The following is a 20,370-nucleotide window of genomic DNA, read 5'->3' as shown; positions in this document are numbered from 1 at the left end:
ATATTGAACTGTCCTTTGGCTGCTGTGATGCACAAATTTCCCCATTTGCGGTACTAATAAAGAAATTCTGATTCTGAATCCCCTGCTTCACCGCTCCCCTGCACCAGTAGGGAGAGCTGAGGTTCAGAGGTGAACCTATCCCACAGTATATTAAGTATATTGTTGCCATTATTATTATATATTAACAGTAATGACATATTTTCTCTTGTTTTGTCTCCTTTTTTCATTTAGTTTTCCTCTGTATGCTGTAAAGCACTTTGGATCATCAATCAAGTGATATTTAAATAATATAATATAATAATAGACAGACAGACAGACAGACAGACAGAGACAGACAGATAGATAGATAGATAGATAGATAGATAGATAGATAGATAGATAGATAGATAGATAGATAGATAGATGTGTAAGAAACAGGGCAGAAGATGTCCGGTTAGGACAGCAGGAACAATAAGAGCCATCTGAAAAAGCGGACATTTAACTTACTGCGGAAGGTGGCAGTAATGGAACACTGGAGATGTAAGCTGTCGTTAATGAAGAAGAAGAAGAAGAAGAAGAAGAAAATCAAGACGCAGAAGAAGAAGAAGAAGAAGAAGGAGGAGGAGACTTCCGTTTGCATATTATAGTGGGCAAACCACAGCTGAGCTCCAAAACACAGCCAGGACGTAAACCTCCATTGCGTTGCGGCGAATGGGGTTTGATAAGTTCTGCAGTTCCGACCCATTTTGGGTGAGTTCATTTCACGATCTTCTATGTTTTCCCTTTATCTTAAAAGTCTGCCCAGTTGTTATTAGGTACTGCTGTGTCGGCCAGACTAGGGTCAGATAATGATGTATCATTATCTTGCGAATACCCATTGTTAGTTTACCAACAGGTAAGCATTCTCTTTTTACGTTCTAAACATTGCAGTAAAAACACTTGGCTGGAACATTACTTTTGGTCTCTACAACAACAACAATAACGTTTCATATAAATTTTCCGTCTTCATTTTGCAAATGTTATTCGTCGCATGGCCACATGAAAATGACATAACAACCCGTGCTGGAGTCGAACCACTGAACGCTACCACGTGTCCCTGTGTTTCGGATTCATAGCGACGCCGAATGCGTCTGTGGTTGTCGGAGCTACAGAAGATATTGAAAACGGGAAGAGACTATGTAGCTGTACTCGTTAATGCCTTTTTGTTTAGTTTTTCATTACAAAACATACTAGATTGATCTTTGGAATCTTGTTTGAGGAAACGTGTTAGGTACTAACACAGTCGCTGTTTGAAAGGTGCTTGTCGTTATGGAGGATGTAAACAGGAAAAAGAAAGTAGCTCTTTCTGTGAATTCGTGTCTCTGTATTTTCTAAATATAGCTGTTTGCCATTGGAGCCTGTCTGAGTAAACATGTATCTCTAACACTTTCCAATAAGGTACACAAATGTGAGTAGTTACTGAGGAATGAGTAAGGAATTGAAAGGATAGTTAATGAAATGTTAATGAGTAATTCCTCAATAACTGTAATTCGAGGACTTTATAGTGTATAATTATGAGTTAATGGCGATCAGAGTGGGAGATAATACTTTAATGAATCATTAAATACATATCTGTGAATTGACATGCTGACCACTTTCTTCATGTGTTGTTCTTGATTAACTATCAACCAGCCACTGGGTGGCATGAACTAATGACGACTTATTAATTACTGAATCATTAGTTACTCTTTTTATGTACTTTCAAGTAAAGTGAAACATCATGTTGCTTAGTTACCTAATGCAGACTCAATAGTTATTAATGGGGGTGGGGGGGACAGACTAGAATAAACTAAAGGAGTAATATTCTATTAGGCCTACTTAAATTCAACAACAAAACAAAACGGGCTTTTGAAGTAAGGTTTTTTCATTTCACTGTAGGCTACATGTAACAATACAATATGATAAAAACAGTCCCCAACAGACAGTCAATTGAATGGTAGGGGGAACACTGCATTAGTTACTAATTACTTAATCATTAGTTACTCTTTGTGTACTAGGCTTGGGCGATTGGACGAATATAGTCCATCACGGTTGGTTTCATTTTTGGCAATTTTTTTGGCCGATTTTGGTCATTTTATTTTGCTTAATTAATGGTCTGTCTGCACAGAATTCAACACGGTACATATAGTTCATAATTACTATGTAGAGCACAATTCAAAGTGTGCGCGTATTGGAATTGGCAGCTTCACACATGATTTCCAACAAGTCTTTCACAAAATGGCGGCGCTGAAAGTAACGTTAATTCATAAACCATATTTGAGAACTACATCCAAAAAAGATGTGCAGTTGTGCACCCCGATCGTTGTAATAGGACAGGTAGGTATGTTATCCTGATCTCCCACCTGTTTGCTCATTTAGAGGCTGTGAGCAAATGCGTCCTTCTGCAGCCTCGCCCCCTGCGCCCGCAAAGCACGCTAAACTTTTTTGCTGCATTCATGTGGTGTCGGAAGATCCGAGTTGCCGAGTTGTTTTTCTGACATGAGGTGGCGTTCATGTGAATTATCCCATTCTGAAAGTCATTTTTATATTTTTTCCGACATCACATGAATGCAACATCCCCCCTCTTTTTTTTTTTCCGCCACACACACAACTGCCAAATATATCGGCAACCGCCGGTTGATGGGCTGACGGTGGCCGGTTGGAAATTTTTAACATACCGCCCAACCCTATTGTGTACCTTCAAGTAAAGTCAGATATCATACTGAGTAGTTACCCAATAGACTCATTAGTTACTCTTTTTTCTTTTTTGTGTACCTTCATGTGAAATGATACATAATACTGAGTAGTTATGGCTAGTTTCTCATTACTTAATGATTAGGCACTGAGTATGTCCTGGGAGATAACAATTAATTCCTCAATAACAGACCAGAGACAGTAGGATTCTCAAAATATTTTTTTAAATTGTATTCACACCTCATATAGACATCCAGTATTCAAATCCATGTCATATTCTTTAGCATTAGTGATGTTGTCGCCTTAAAAAAAAAGTTCATTCTCGTTGACTTGGCTTTGAACCTGCTGCCCTCTGTTACCAGTGCAGCAGAGGGTCGGGTCCCACATTGGATCGACTGTCCTGCTGCCACTCATTTGGACCATCTGCCTGCTCTTCTTCCTCCACGGGTCTGTGTTCTCTGGACAGGCTATGGAAGGAGAGGAACAGGAAGTGACACGGTGCCTAGAAACAGGCTGGAAAGGCGACCCATGATCAGATCATCGTTGATTATAAAGAGGGCTGTTTAGGCTACACTGCGTATCCTTAGCCCTAGGCTAAGAGTCAACCCTGGATAACAATCTGTGTACCCTTCGTTCTTTCGTTTTTTCGTTTCAAAACCAAATTAAAAAAAACGAAAAACAAGTTTGTTTTTCTGTTATTCTCTTTTAAACCCAGAATGGAAAAACTGGAAAAACAGAATAACACAAAACCACATTTTATGCCTGTTATTCTGTTTTAAAACAAAAACAGAATAACGTGAAAATTAAGTTTTTGATTTTTAATGTTTTGTTATTTTGATATCCTGAAAATTCGGGGAATGCTGGGAGATTTTTGCGGAGTCAGAGGGGCACGAAGTGAACCGGAACGTGGTCTGAAGATAGAGCGTCTCTGCAATGGCAAGCTTTGTCTTTTTCCAGGGGAGTCACCGACTCAGCCTAAGGGCTGAATGCCAATCATATTTACTGATTAAAACACGTAATACTGAACAGTTACAAGGAGGAAAACAACAGAGGCGAAATAAAAAAGACGAGGAGGAAAGGTCCGATTCGTTACCTAGCAACCAGAAGATTCTTTGTACCAACTTAACGTCTGCTACACTAACGGAAGACAACGCAACACATTTCTATTTCAAAATAAAAGCATTTGTTATTGTAATCTATTACTATAATTATTAATCTATTGTCAGAGAAAAATATTTACAACAATATGTAGGCTAATGTTTTCATACTATCACATTTATTTTTACCTGTATAGGCCTACCGGTATGTGAATCGGGCGCGATCGCGTGCGTGCGTGCGAGTGAGAGAAAGAGAGAAAGAAAGGAGACACCGGGTGTTTACCAGCAAAAACTGAATGGTTAGAAATGAAAAGAGGGAAATCACAGAATACAGAATATGTCCAGGACACTCCTCAGGACGTGAGGGAGTACTAAAGATATGTAGGACACAGCCATTTCATACATGATACTACTCTGTTTCCCGGTCCTTTGTATGAGGTTCCTGCTCCTTGTACCAGGTTTCCTTCAGAGGCAAACACACTTGTCCCTCAAGTTTCTGAACTTCTTTGTGCATTCTGGGATGTCCAGACCGATGTTTGTGGGAATCTCTCTCATGACTGCAGCGAAGAAGAGTTATACAAATGTATAACATATATACATACAAACATATGATGAATCGGACCTGCAACGTGTTTTTGGGCCTTGATTACAGCTCCATGATTGTCTGGCCAATTGTGCTCATATTTCTTGGAAGCATTTGTATATAAAAAAAACTATGATTTATTAAAGAAACCTTCAGACTGGCTATTTTTCTTTCTTACCTGGCCAGGCCTTGATTTGTGGAGCATAAACTAGCTCAGAATTTTTTGACAGTAATGAACTATCAAGTCCTGGACTGGTTTTAAACTACATTTGACAGGTTTACTGAATAATGCAAACCTTGTGTTATTTGGATTTTAAACGTATAACCTAGTATTCACTTCATGTGAGACCCACACATTACATGCACAGTGTTTCATTGCTAATGTAAGTACTGAACTTTCATACATCTGTCACCTGAAAAAATAAATAATTATCACCCTACTTTGTTGTCTTACAGAATTTCTCCAACCTCTTTTAGCTTATTGTTGTAGTTTTACAACCTGAACATTTCAGTGATCTGGTGTTCTCTGCCCATACGGCCAAAATAGCTCATTGCTGTTTCAAAAGGTATCCTGTGGCATCTTTACTTTACATTAGCTGGCAGAGCTCTACTCACTTTAACTCAACACGTCAGCCCACCGCAGCAGGGATTTGCATTTCCATTATAACAGGGCTACCTGCTTAAAGGTATGTCTTAAACTAATGATGCGCTTGAGTTGTGCAGTGGTCAAAGGAGCAACTGTAAGAAAAAAAAGAAAAATCTTCCTCCCCGCAGTAGCCTACTATCAAGAAAGAGCAGCTACCAAACCCTACTAATTCAGTGGCAAACAAGTTTGATTTCCCACTAAATTATTCACAACAAAAGTCCTCTGTTATTTAGTTATTTTACAGCTTTTGTTATGAAGTGGCAAAATCAGGAAATGTTGCATATTTGTTAGATTCTGATCTTAATTTTATCAGCTATTTTAACAAGGTTGCAAAAACATTTTCTTATCATTTTAGGAATATTGCTACAAATTTTATCATTTAACCCGGAAAGATGCTGACAAACTTGACTTCAAACCACATGTTACAAGAGTAATGTGGCTCCTAAAGTGCTTTGATCTGTGTAGGTAAGGTGTGAGTGGTAGAGCAAGATCTAGAGAGTCAGCGGTAAGTGCAGAGCACAGTGGCTAGAAAAGAGGGCAGTTAGCTGTAAATTTGCAGTTTTGCAGCAACTTAAATGTACAGTGAAATATACAGTTGTCAGTAAATAGAGGCTGCAGCTTACCACCAAGTCTCTCATGAGCTGTTTCATTACTTCTGGTAAAAGTGAAGGGGTTAAGCAAAAACAACTTTGTCCTAGGAAAATACACATCTCCCCGGTTCCCTGTGAACAGTCTCAACATAGAGCAGGAAAAGGCCAAGAGACTTTTAAAAACATATTTTTCTCAGGTTTCCTGCATAGACATGAGTTTGGTCTCACAAGAGAGGCTTGTTTGAGGAACAGAAGGGGGTCTTCATGGTATGGCCACGGTTGTGAGACGTCACCACAGCCCGCTTGGAGGCAGTCTGGGCAGTCTTTGGCCTCACTCTGGAGATGGTCTATCCCAATGGTCTATTTTTTTTAAAGCTCCTTTGTTCTTTTTTTCCTCTAGGATTGGAACCGTACATGGTACACTGATAACCCAGACTTCACCCAGTGCTTCCAGAACACTGTCCTGGTATGGCTGCCATGTCTCTACCTCTGGATGTGTGCCCCCATCTATCTCATCTACCTCCGCAGCCATGACCATGGTTACATATGTATGAGTCACCTCAACAAAGCCAAAACTGTGAGTGACCCTTGGTTATCTGGAGTTATGTTTCTAATTGTCCAAGTGTCATATGTTGTTAATTTTTATTGATTCTGCTCTCTACTGTTTTCTCTATGAAAAGTGACTCAAACAGTTGTTTAAAAAATGAAAAAGGATAGGTAAGACAAAAGTTTAAACCTTTCTCAACTCTGCATAACTAATCCTCCTGAGGCCCAGGAACTGTTCGAGTACAACCACAGTGAGTTAGTGTAGGTTTGAGCATGTTTTGACAGTTCCATATCAGCCTACACTGCCATCTTGGCTGAAAATAGCACAACTGTTTTGAGTATTTTTGTATTCTTGCTAATTTTATTGGCTGCATTGTTACAGCTATAATTATTAGCTACTATACGAGCTAACATTTAAAGCTTGGTGTGCCGCATGAGTAACATAGGTTTAGAGTCAGAAGACTGCTGACACACCTTGGGCCTGTGTCACTGTGTTAGTATAAACTAGATGCAAGTAGTCAAGGGAGCTCAAATTGACAACATAATGGTTGGTGCAGTGGATAATTATTATAATTAAATCCAATATTGAGACCGTAACATTGTGGAACAAAGTGTCAGCTTTCGACACTTCAAGACACTCAATTGGGATAGTTTGAAACACCGTTACCCATTATTAATGTTACCTGTAAACACCATATCCTGAATATCATCCAGAGTAGTCATGTGCATGTAAGTCACATATTTAGTTTTTGAGTATTGTTTGAACATATTTTTGCTGCCAGAGGGTGAGATAATTCCACTCCTTTTTGTAATGCATCCTTTTTATTTCAAGAAATGTTTTGTAACAAGTCTGTGTATTCAAACAAAGCTGAATGAGTGCTCTAGTCTTGTCTAAATATAACAATATGATGCATCACATAATCATATTCAACACATACAGCAGTAACACCATTAAAATATACACCATGACTATGTAATTTTATTTTTCTTAGTTTCTTACTTTGCACAGTGGAACAAGAGCACTCACTCTAACAGTAATGCATCAATTGTATAGTTGGCAAAGTTGCAGATTTATATAAAATAAGCTGTTCTTCTCCCCACAGGCTGTGGGCCTTCTACTGTGGATTATCTGCTGGTCAGATGTTTTCTATTCTTTCTGGGAAAGAAGTCATGGCAGCAGTATCCCCTCACCGGTCCACCTAGTTAGTCCAACCCTACTTGGCCTCACCATGGTGAGAGTTTAACTTTGTCATTCATATAGAAAGGGTGTCAATGAGAAATCACCTAGTATAGCAAAGCTTTTAATTATTTTATTTTTCATAGTGTTTTTGATCTTAGACATTCTTAGTGTAGTTTTAGCTCTTCGTTTTAGTTAAGAGTTTTTTTTTCCGGAAATGAATGGGTTGAATTTAGATTTGATTTTTTTTCAGTTTTATTTTAGTTTTATTTGCATTTTCATGAAGATTAAAGGTGTGATTAAATAGCAATTTAACTATGTTTTACATAAGTGCAGTTTATTCACACATAGTAAAGATCCTGAGTATAGAATGGTAGATGTTAGAATGGTATAGAATAGTGATCTGCTTGCATCTTGACAGCACTGCAAAAAAGCATTGTTATAAAGGTTACAGTCCATTACTTAATTCATTTTCTGACAGTCATCCAAGTGCAGGTTCATAGCAGCAGGATAAAACATGTACTCTATACATCAACATCGTCCTTTATAATAGCTCCATCCAGCTTTCAAGGCCTGATGGGATATGTAATTTTTCCACTGCTGTCAAGATCAGGTTACAGGCTTTAAAAAAATATAGAGAAATAATAAAAACATATTGATTTTAGATGGTCCCTTTTCAAGTCTTATTCATAGTTAACAATATACAATGACTTTCTCTCAATGACTTTCTCTTAATACGGAAGCACACAGAAACAAGTGTGTGTGTGCGTGCGTGCGCGTGCATGTGCGTGCATGCGAACTATGATTTATTACTGTGTGTCTGCTCCAGTTGCTGGCCACTTTGGTAGTCCAATATGAACGGATGAAAGGGGTTCAGTCGTCTGGAGTAATGCTAATCTTCTGGGTGCTTGCACTGCTGTGTGCCACAGTCTCCTTCAGGTCCAAGATCCTCCAGGCCCTGGACCAGGTCAGTCTTGAACTAAGTTTGGATGAATGCAGTTGTATTAAACCTCTGGATGTGTAACTTGTATGGATGGTTCCATGGGTTTAAAAGCTTCATCTTTTTTTTTTTAAGCTATTGACGGTGTGTGTGTGGAGGTACACCACCTTCTACGCCTACTACGCTCTGCTGCTGGTTGCTCTGTTCCTGTCCTGCCTGACTGACCAGCCACCTCTCTTTTCTCAGGCTGTTAAAGACTTGGTGAGACAACCACACACTGTAAACCTTTTTCTTTCTTTCCCTGACAATTTCTTTTAAGATTCTCACTCTCACTCATTTGTATCAATGAGTGGGTGTCTCATCCCTTGTAATTTCCACAACACTGTGTGTTGTCTTCAAACTCTTTGTGCTCATCACTGTCCATGTCCTGTTCGAAAGCAACAGTAAATGCTGACTTATTGTGGTTTTTTTTTATATACATATGTTTATTTTGGGCTTTTTATGCATGTATTTGACAAGACAGCTAAAGGTTTGGACAGAAACAGAGAGAGAGGGGATGCCATGTAGCAAAGGGCCACAGAGTGGATTTGATCCCTGGGCTGCTGCAGCAACGACACAGCCTCTGTACATGGCGGCACACTCTACCAGCTGAGCTACTGGGGTGGCCCACATGCACTTATTATATTAACCCAAACCATGATCTTTTCCTATATCTAACCAAGTAGATTTGTTTCCAAAACCTAACCAAATTGTGACTGAAAACTCTGGTCATCTGCTTGAAAGTCCTGCAGAGGAGCAATTCCTCCAGTTCGACTTACTGAGTACTTTGCCTTTGTCTATCTTTAAACAATATCACCTGACTTCCTGAAGGCTTTCCAGCAGAAAACCTCTCACATAACAGCCCCCAAATCTAACAAAGACCCTAGTCACTTTTTATGCATATACAGTCGTGGTCAAAAGTTTACATACACTTGTTCACCATGTAACATTCACCATGTTTTACGTGGATATCCCAATCAGTGTTGATGGTAAATGTAGTTGATTGAGGCAATAAAATCCCTAGTGCGTGGTGTCTTAAAAGAGAAAGTTGGGTTATTAGAGTTTTCCTGCTTGCACAGCCTGCCTACATGTACCAGGATGCATTGCATGCAGCCTCATGACGCTCCACCCCCTAATACTTCCTAAACCTGCCCAGCACGAGATCATCGTAGTTTTTGTTGTTATAATACTACATAGACTATATATTTGTTTATATTTGGTAGTGTTGTATAATACAGTTTATTTAGTATCCTTTAGATCTCATTCAGGTGAGAAAAATATGAATTCATAACATTGTCCACAATAAAAACTGTGAAGCAATGTTATAAAAGTTTCAATGAATACAACAGAAACAATAATATGGAAGATGGCTGAGTGGACCGATGAACTAATAATGTTCACTGATGACCTGCACATCGTCACAGCCTGTCACCTCAGGTCATATTTCAAGCAACACTAAATGAAACAAGGAGAAATGTGTATACATGTCGGACACCACCTGACTGCTCTGTGTATTGTCTTATATAACAATCAAAAGAACGGGACTCTGAGTATGAGGAATATTATATGCCAGGTTTATTGCCTGTGGTCTGTCTGCTGAGAAAAAGAGCCTCATGAAAATTATGTTTTTAAAAAATTTGCATTGTATAAACAAACAAATTTGTTAAAGCAAGTTATTTGGTGTTTTCACAGTCACTCTATGAAGCTGAGGTGGATTATTCTGTTAGCTCTCAGAGGCTGCTGATGTGAGGCTGTGAGCTGTCTGTAATTCTCTGGTTACAGTTTTCATCATGTCGGTTTCTCTCCTCTCCTCCATTTGAGCAGGTTCGGTGGTCAGAGAGATGGCTTGCTGCAGCAGGTTGGACTCACTGTCACCTGTTGGAGCTGCAGCCCTGTGCGCTCTCAGAGATGCTGCTTGGCTCTGTGCGCTCTCAATGCGCCTCTTTGTGTTCCACTCTTGACGTGCCCTCTCCAACCACTACACCTGTACAGCTTTGGTCACCTCATACTGATGGCTAAGAAACAGACGTTCAACACGACCTTTCTGGGTCCTTAGTGCTTTGAATTAAGTGGCTTTGTGTTTAGTAATTACAATAAGCTTTAGTGTGTGTTTTCCACAGGCCCTCACACAAACAGCTGTTGCATATGTTTTGAGATGGTAAACTGTACACCTACATATTTTCTAAATACATTTAAAACATTGCGTTAGACGACAAAATACTCAGTGGTCATATTTCCTCTCGGCACTGCTGGTCTTGTTTTTTTCCAGTTTATCTTTAGGATCCTGAAGAAGGTCTCTGGTTCACCTCTATGCAAACCAGAAGTGAACTTTCATGTAACACACATGCTTTGCTTCAGACTCGCTGTTGGCAACAGGATCCAACAAAAACTGCCACGCCAAAATTTACTGCAGCAGAAATAATCCGTTTCTGTTGGCATCGGAGGACAATATGAGCAAACCCACCACCAGTCACTGTCTTCTGTCGGCAGCTCTCGATAGTCACTGTCGACCATGTCCCCTAATGCTATTTCAGCTACAGCTTGGCCTCTCTTAGCTGGATTTCTTCAATTGTTTACTCTTTACTCAAATAAGTATCTTGTCTGAGTATCATAGTCAGCCAAAACACTGTAAAAGTCTCCTCCTCTATGACCTCCTCTGCCCTCGCTGTTGAACACATGGCTAATTTGCATACAAGCGAGACAGGAAAGAAGTTTTGTGTTTGAGTGCCAACTGACACGCCCCCCATGTATGTATTATTTCGATCTATGAAGCCCACTGGATTCCTACAGGTGGAGACTAGGCCAGATTTTACGGCACCCCCTAGCGACACAGAGAACATTGAGGGGGCTCACTAGTGTGTCCCTCAGCATGAACTAAATTCCAATAGATAGAGATTAAGGTTGAACATTGGTGAAGTTGCCCTTTAAGAACAACACATATCATGGCAGTCTTGAGTTCCAATGATTTCTACAACTCTACAACACATTGAATGACCAATTTTGGTGGTATAGAAAGTTGTTGTTTTGTAGCATTGCCTCTTTACTTCTTCTGTGTGATTATGATTGATAAAGGCTCATGACTGTTCTGGGCCCATTTTAATAGGGCTTGTTTGACACACCTGATATCTGATATATTCAGATGAAACAAAAACAGAGTTGTTTGACCACAATGAGCAGCAATATGTCCGGAGGAGAGAAGGTGAGGCCTTTAACCCCAAGAACACCAGACCTACTGTAAAGCATGGTGCTGGTAGTATTATGCTGTGGGGCTGTTTTGCTGCCTGTGGATCGCTGCTCTAAAGAAAGTAAATGGAATAATGAAGAAGGAGGATTATCTCCACATCTTCAGGAAAACCTAAAACCATCAGCAGAAGATTGGTTATTGGGTACAGTTGGGTGTTCTAACAGGACAATGATCCATCAGAAGTGGTAAAGGAACAGATTAATCAAACTAGAGTTGAGGTTTTGGAACAGCCTTCCCAAAGTCCTGACTTGAACCCCATCGAGAACATGTGGACTGTGCTGAAGAAACAAGTCTGGGCCAGGAAGTTAACACTACCAGGCTATCAAAAGCACCTAGTCGAGGTGAAAATGGCCAAGGGACTTTTAACTAAATATTAGAATTCCTAATGTATATTCTTGACCCAGCAGATCTGGTCACACAAGACCTATTTATTATTGAACCAAACTTCATCAATGTTTTTTGGTGACAAAGTAGTTTGTGTTCCACTCATTCCATCACAGAAAAATGAGTTGTAATCAAGTTGTATCAGTTGAAATCATAGGAACTTGAGACTGCCACAATATACATGTTCTTTACAAGTGCATGTAGGCTTTTGACCATGAATGTATGTAGATTTGAGACCAAATACACAAATGACAGGAAAACAACATGAAGAGACACAGAGCATGGGATGAGGCGGTCACGGAGCTCGCTGATATATGCACTGTGACGGATCGGAGTGTGGTCAGATTTCATTAAGTTATGAATCTTAGAAGAAGTGTGTTTTGAAGCAAATCGAGGGCGATAAGTGTTTTTAAGTAGCTTAAAGGGTAACTCCACCAATTTTATTCATTAATATGTGTTTACCATTCTTGGGGAGTACTACCTAGTATGTGAAAAAGTAGCAGAAAGCCTGCTGTGCCTCCAAAGGAAGCTGCATGTAATCTGATTAAATGCCTCCAGTGGTGTCACTCAATGTGGATGGATGGGCAAGTTGCATTGTGGTAATGTAGGCTCCAGATTTTGAAGAGCAGTCTACGTATTGGTGTAGCGTTGCACTCCTGTAACACTGTTGGACTAATTATGGAAAAAAATCAATACAGCAGATATTATATTATAAGTTCTTCTTCCGAAACATGCCGCCTACATTACCCACAATGCAACTTAGGCTCAGAGTGTCACTGGAATTTATCAGATTACATGCTGCTTCCTCTGGAGCCAAAAAGGCTTAATAGTAAACACATGCAGTAGTACTCCGAGAAAGACAAAGAATTCTTGGATCAGTATCTCATCAGCAGAAAACTATTTTGGTGTAACTGTAATGTTTTTGTCCTCAGAATCCTTGCCCTGAACCTGGCGCTTCTTTCCTCTCAAAAATATCATTCTGGTGGATCTCCAGGTAAGCAGGCAGTTGATATCCTAGTGGTGTGGATGTGGTGTGGATATATGTGTGTGTGTCAACAGACAGTGCAGTCTAATAAAGACTTTAGGCATGAGAAAGTTAAAACTCTGCTCTTTCCATCCTCCAACTGTCTTTTTCTCATTGAAAATCTTTGGAAGATTAAAATAAGTAATAGTTCATGTGTAATTAACTTGTATCAGTTTTGAATGTTAAAAGTTCATTTTTATTTTTATTCCCAAAGTGTAATAGTTGTAGACAGTAGGTTTTGCTGAAAATGATACAAAAGCGTTTGAATTCATTGGAACATTGTTGTGCAGTAGGGCTTGGTGAAAATGGCCTTAAAATATTAATATTGCAACAATATTGTGGGGATGACCATTAGTACTTTCACAAAATATTAATACAATGAGATTTTTGATAAATAATCACCAGTAATGTGGATACAGTGACCAAGTATTAGAGTACAGTCTGGTAAGTTCGGAAATTGACATCACTTTGCTGTAACGCAGCCTAGAAAGACAGGAAAAGACAACACTTAAGTCATCGTATAACCATATCCAACCTTATGTAATATATGTACATAAGTAATCTCATATCAAAATAATGATATATATTGTATATATGTCCGAGCCCTATTGTGCAGATTGTTTACTTCCACCTTTTCCCCCTAGATTTTCGGTATGCTTTCTTCACTAAAAGATTCTGCAGGCAAGGTATTCTTCAGCTATACAGCTAGCTTAACATTATATTCTCCAGCATTGCATCCTTCAAGGAACAGACTGGCTGTTCTGTTTGGCAGGACCTAATGAAGGACAGTATTTTATTTGTAAAACTATAAAAAAAGAGTATATTTGTAAATACTGAATACTATCTGTAGTGCTGTATCATAGGCAACTGGACTTGTTACAGGTTGTTGAAGATGTTTCACCTCTCACCCAAGAGGCTTCTTCACTTCTAACTAACTGGAGGGAAGTTGGCAGGCTTTTTAAACTCTGTGTGGGAGTGTCGTTACAGGGTCGTTAAGGAGGAGGTGGCTTAAGACCAGTGGCGGATTTAGCAATTTGGGGGCCCAAGACGAATTTAGCTAGGGGGCCCTCCACATCCGTTCTTTTAACACAAAAAAAGTAGAAAGGGCCACCCCAAAGGCACCTGTCAGTACTTGCTCTAAATATAGAGTGAATGGAATGCGAGAATTAAGTTTCAGATATAACACCAGTGTACGTCAAAATGCCAAATATTTATTTTTTCTAAAAATATCACCAGACACGTGCGTGTGTGCGTGTGTGTGTGAGTGAATGAGTGAGTGAGTGAGATTGTGCGTGAAGTGTGAGTGAGATTGCAATTACAAAATTAACAATTACAATATAACAATAGCAATTGCGAAACAATGTATGCAAACAGTCATACAACAGTAGTATACAAAGTGTGTATGAGAGGAAGGGATTGAGATGGGGATAAAGCGAGGGTTTGCAAGGATTAATTATGTTTTTGTGTGTCTGTTTGTTTGTGTGTGTGTGTGTGTGTGTGTGAGTGTGTGTGTGTGTGTGTGTGAGTGAGAGAGAGAGAGAGAGAGAGAGTGTGTGTAAGTGAGAGAAAAAGAGACAGAGAGAGTGAATGAGATTGCAATTATGAAATTACAATATAACAATAACTACAACTTACTGTGCAATGTATTACAAATAAATTACAAAGCAATGTATGCTCAACTACAGTAGTAGTATGGTGTGTGAGAGGAAGGGGATGGAGATGGGGAGAGAGTGAGAGTTTGCAAAGATGAATTATTTGTGTGTGTGTGTGTGAGTGTGTGTGTGTGAGAGAGAGAGAGCTTAGTTGGACTAGTAGAGAGTGAGTGTATGGGAGTGAGGTTGTAACAATGAAATGGTAATTATTAACGGACATTGTGTAAAGCAACTAATGCTAGAGAGCTTGAGAGGGTGTAGGTCAACATCACTTTCGTGGTCAGAAGAAGGGGGGCTATTTGGCCTACTCACCACCACATCTTCGTCTTCATCAGTCATTGGTAGCTCCTCCACCAACTCTACTGGGTTGTCTGCACTATCGGACTCGGGAACAGCTGATTGTAGCTCCTCAACAACGCAAAGACGTGTTCCTTGACATTAACATTATTATTTGTGTCAACCGGTGGTGGCACAGTAAAAAAACTTGGCGGTTTTCTTTTTAGTTTCTTCTCGCTTTTTCCTCTTATTAGACCCGCTTGGATAATTACGCTTCATTTTACCAGAACTCCGACCGCACGCCTCTTTCGTAAACAAACCGCAGTACTTCACTTCCTGGCTGCGGTCTTTCGTCTTTTCGCGGTCATGATGACTCATGGAATAGTCCATTATGGTACGAAAGGGCAGGGGGGGCAGATAATACGATTTGGGAATTCTGATGTTTTTTTAGTTGTTTTTTCTTTATTTTCTGTTTAGAAGTACACAATTATAATTAACAAAGACAATGGTGGGGGGCTATTGGCCAGAGGCCCCGGGCCCCTACTGGCTGGGGAGGGGGCAGCTGGTTGGGGGCCCCTGCAGGTTGGGGGGCCCAAGGCAATTGCCTACCTTTTGCCTTATGGTAAGACCGGGCTTGCCTAAGACATTACTTATCACCCACCTACAATGCAGTACTGAGTTCCCTCCCCAGACAGCTTAACAACCATTCACACCTGGGCTAACCTAGCCCTAGCAACCCACATGAAGGCCGGTTGGACCAACAACCCACACGTGTCCTTAACGACTCTGTAAGAACACACCCACACAGAGTTTAAAAGCCTGCAACTCCCCTCCAGTTAGTTAGAACTGAAGAAGCCTCTTGGATGAGAGGTGAAACATCTTTATTGCCTGCGATACAGCACTTAGAATTACCATGACCTGGATGAGAACATGATCTGCAGCATTGTTTACTCGGGTGGTGGGTGTTAAGTGGTTTCCACATGAATGCAAGGAATGAATGTTATTCCCTTTGCCTGTCAGGGGTTTTAATGTGTGGCTGATCAGTGTATGTAGTTGACTAAAACCAACCATCATCAAAAACAATGTAATCAAACTCAAAAATGTTTACTTAAACACGTTAATATAATTATAAATAGTGGATGACTGGATAAAGCCATTTTTGGGGACTGTCATGACACATAACACTTTCCAATTGGAGCAGGTCTAGACCATGTCCTTTAATTGATTTATTTACAGAGAACCAACATTTCCCCCATTAGCAAGCACTTGGTGACGGTGCATAACTACGTTAAGAGGATTGCTGCACTGTGATGCTCCCTCTATGAGCCTATGGGGGAAAAAAAACTAATAAATCATTACCACTTCCTGTTATTCTGCATATTTACCATAGGCTCACTTCCTCTTCAATGCAGCTATTTGCAATCGCCATTAGGTGGTACTAAAGAACACACAAAGGAAATGAATGCACCAATTCAAATACGGTCTATTTTTTAAAAATTTTGTTGCATTCTATTTTTACAAACAAAGCTGTCCTGTCTTATTAGTGAAAAAAAAACATGGTGAATATTTTCCTAAACCAGGATAGAGAGGAGTACGCTGGCATTTGTGACCTTGGGCCTTATGATATTCCTTTCCTTTGGCCAGTCATGACCCTTCTGTGTGTGTCTCAGATTGCACTTCTAAATCTTTTGTGTTCTATCACTGGGCTTAAGTGCTTCTCCTCCTCCTCCTCCTCCTCCTATCTTGTCTTCATCAGGATGATGGTGACGGGCTATAAGCGTCCTCTGGAGGAAAAGGACCTGTGGTCTCTGAACCCTGAAGACTGCTCCCAAAGAGTGGTTCCACAGCTGGTGTGTCGCTGGAACACAGAGTGCCAAAAGGTCAAGAGGTCAGGAGCTCAGTACAGCAGAGAATGATTACTGCAAGAAAACCTACAGAGATATTAAACAGTAGCCCTTTTCACACAGAGACTCTGCATTATCCCTGCAGCGAAGGCTCACCATTTCGCCGCCTTTGGTTGTTCACACTGTACCAAGCAGCTCTGGCGCTCCAGTGTGTCAATTCATACAGCACGCCAGCGCTGCAGATCTTTTTCAACGTGTTTCCCGGTGTCCACCTGTTAATCTAAACATGTACCCACCGACTGTTTATAATCATATGGATGCAGTTATAATATGTTGTGATTGAGATCCTGACCCACCATGCATCCTGGAAAGTGACAAAGTTAAGTTTTTAGCTCTAAATTACATAATTACATAATCACCATCAGTAAACAGGACCCTGTCTGACTCTCTCACTCGCGGGGAGGGAGGCTGTTTTCTGGGGGAAAGTTCACTGAAGTCTCGGTAGGGAGGGCTGACCGTCAGTGATTTTTTCAAGACAGTAACTACAACTACACAATAGTGGGAAGAGACAATCACTTAGTGAGTTAAAGTTTTTTTGCCGGGGACAGACGCTGTTTTTCAGGCAGAAATGTGACGAAGAGTCAGTAGGACAGACAGGATGACAGACACTTCTCCGCGTATAACTACGGATTTTTTTCCCTCATATAAGTTGCCAAAGACACTACCAGTTACCATGTTACTGTTGTTTGGTCCTGTAACGTTGCTTTGTGGGACATTTATCTTTTATTTGATGAGTGAAGGATCTGTTTAGTTATCAGACGGTGAACACTATCAGACCGACACAGCCCTGATCCGCGCCTCCAGCTTATCCATTCACACAGACGCCGGCTCGCCTCTGCTACGGCTCTGATACTACCTCCGGAGGTGCATCAGAGCCACAGCAAAACTGTCCCCCCTCTCTGCATCTGAAACTTTCACACAGAGGAGGATGCGGAGAATCGGCACATGATTCCCGCACTCAAAGGGCAGTGTGAATGGGACTACTGTTACCTTGGTAAAACTGCACCTACTGGATGCCCACCAGATTTGATGCATGTGGGAACAGCAATATTTTACTTTCCTTTGGTACAGTATAGCTACGAGTAAATGACTATCAAATACAAAAAAGAAACAAAAACTATAAGTTCTGGATAGAATATAGGTGCTGATTAGATGTTTGGCAAGCAGCTTCAGTCTGAAGTCTCAACCAATCTGTAATAACTAAACTTAAAACACATTTTTCAAACTTTTCTTCTTTTTTTTTAATCAGTTTTGCAATGATGCCGGGATATTGTGTGGAAATCTGGTCTTGAATTATAGGTTTCAGAGGGCCACTGATGGTGAAAAAGATTACCTAAATCAATTCTGACTCTCCTCTCAATAAACTTTTCTTTATTTAGAATGTGTAATGGAAGCAGTCTGCATTTCCTTCCATTATCTCTTCCCAGGACAGAGAAGAAAACGTTATATTCCCTCAAACGGGTCCCGCAAAGAGAGAGCAAAGAGGGCCGAGCTGTGGAAGAGGCTGAAATCTTGCTTGTAAAAACTCCCCATAAAACAAAGGAGCCATCCTTGTTCTGGGCACTGTGCCTGACCTTTGGGCCCTACTTCTTCATCTCCTGCCTCTATAAGATCATCCAGGACATACTCATGTTCGTTGGGCCTGAGATCCTCCGGTGAGAAACCTCAGTTTTTCTGAAACATGCCGTGCTGCTAGTAAGTTTGTGAACCCTATACATGATCAGATGTGATCCATCAAGTTCTAAAAGTAGATAAAGATTATCCAGTTAAACAAATATACAGAAAAGGTTATACTTAATCATTTATCTATTTCGCAAAATTATCCAACACTTATTGTCTTTTGTTGAAAAAAGTGTTAAGGATTGGTGTGTAATACTCTAGGAGGTCACAAAGAACCCCAGGATAACATCTTAGCATCAACAGACCTCTCTTGCGATAACTAATGTCAGTGTTCATGAGTCCTCCATCAGACACACACGCTGAACAAGAATTGTGTTTAGTATGGGTAGCAAGTAAGAAGCAACTACTCTCCAAGAACACTGCTGCCCATCTAAAGTTTGCTTTAGGGGGCCACGTAAATGAACCAGAGGGTTGTTGGAAAAATGTTCTGCAGACGGATGAGTCCAAATGATAACTTTCTGGTTTATGTTATTTTTGTGTTTGGCAAGTCCAACGCATGGTAGCCCCATGCAGATCATATACACCCCCTGCAGTGTACATGATCTGCAGCAGTGTTTAGATGGGTGGTGCATGTCAAGTGGTTTCCACATGAATGCCAGGAACATGTTTCCCAGCGGAATAATGCATTGTAACAACATTATCAATGCTATTCACTTCACCTGTCATCGGTTTTATGTTGTGCCTGATCAGTGTGTATACCCAGTTTTCCAATTCAGGGGCCAGCTTACCACACTGAGTATATCATTTTGGACCAAGAAGGCTAAGAAGACCATCCTATTTAAAAGGCTCCACCTAATGGGGCAGTGGCTCTGTGAATATTACTGTTGCTACACAGAAAGAAGGTCCTGGGGAAAAGCTTGCATGGGGTTTTCTACAGTTGCTCTGGTTCTCCCCATCATCAAAACATGTGCATTAGGTTAATACTCCTGCCAGTGGCCTGGCCCCTGGGCACCATACAGTGGCTGCCTACTGCTCCTCGGGGACGGGTTAAATGTTTTATATAACTAACTAATTTAAATTATATTAAGGTTTAAAATTCTGCATAATTAAGTGCGTGGTTGCTTAGAGTGACTGTTAATTGCAAGCTCCTCACCTCAGCTACTTTAGTCACTGATCTTGACCTCTTTGTGGGGTTGGTGCCTTTTGGAGAATTTTTCGTGCAAATATCAGACAGATAATATGACTTGATGTACAGTTAATTGTTCTAACAGACAAAGGGACAGATGCCGGCAGTCAGCTGTGGATTTCTGGAGGAGAGAGCCATAGGAAGAGCCTGGAGCTTCTGGAGGAATAAACACCCAGAGTCACTGGATTCTGCTCTGATCAAGAGCAATTAACCAGTGAGAGAAGAGCGTGGAGTTTTATTTTTTAAACTTTTGGGATTTAAAAGTGGATTTATCTTCACTCTCACTTCCCAACCCATCTGCAGCAATGAGTCGTGGAGGTGGCAAAATCCACTTTAAGTCTACTTTTATGTATTCTTATTGGACTGCTGAATGGAGGGGAACTGTACTTTCCTTTATAAACGTACAGAGAAAAGAGCATAAAAAGAAGAGACCCCTGAGGATAACAGAAATAACCAGAGTCTGTGGTGAGTGTTGAGTTGAGTCACAGGCTAAAGTGAACACACACTATTTGTTGGTTCTTATTAGCAGTTTGGATACCACCCACCAACCTACACACCTGATTTTTTTTCATCAAGATCCATGCAATATTCCCAGAGAAATTAACAAAAAATGTGGAAAAACACCCTATCTCACAATGTAAAATTGTCTTAAGTTGTCCCTGCCAGAATAAATGTTTGTTTCAACAACACAAATCTGATATCAGAGAAGATTTAAGTACAGAGAGCATGCATGGGTACATTCCTACCAAAATCTTAAATTATTCTTGCACT

General features: G+C 40.4%; 1 protein-coding gene across 1 annotated transcript in view; it reads left to right on the top strand.

Annotated features, from left to right (window-relative positions):
- The first annotated feature begins 640 nt into the window (after window positions 1-640).
- Window positions 641-20,370, top strand: part of abcc1 (ATP binding cassette subfamily C member 1 (ABCC1 blood group)) — a 51,934-nt gene continuing 32,204 nt past the window's right edge. Inside the window, exons 1-8 of the mRNA XM_073462206.1 lie at window positions 641-729; window positions 6,008-6,184; window positions 7,257-7,385; window positions 8,160-8,297; window positions 8,406-8,531; window positions 12,870-12,931; window positions 16,646-16,777; window positions 18,221-18,448. Coding sequence (XP_073318307.1) covers window positions 691-729; window positions 6,008-6,184; window positions 7,257-7,385; window positions 8,160-8,297; window positions 8,406-8,531; window positions 12,870-12,931; window positions 16,646-16,777; window positions 18,221-18,448 — 1,031 coding nt within the window. The 5' untranslated portion in view covers window positions 641-690. The remainder of the gene's footprint in view (window positions 730-6,007; window positions 6,185-7,256; window positions 7,386-8,159; window positions 8,298-8,405; window positions 8,532-12,869; window positions 12,932-16,645; window positions 16,778-18,220; window positions 18,449-20,370) is intronic.

This window comes from Pagrus major, chromosome 24 (assembly GCF_040436345.1).
Source record: "Pagrus major chromosome 24, Pma_NU_1.0".
Taxonomy (NCBI): Eukaryota; Metazoa; Chordata; class Actinopteri; order Spariformes; family Sparidae; genus Pagrus; species Pagrus major.
The sequence above is the reverse complement of the archived record's forward strand: the minus strand, read 5'-3'. Positions and strand labels throughout refer to the sequence as shown.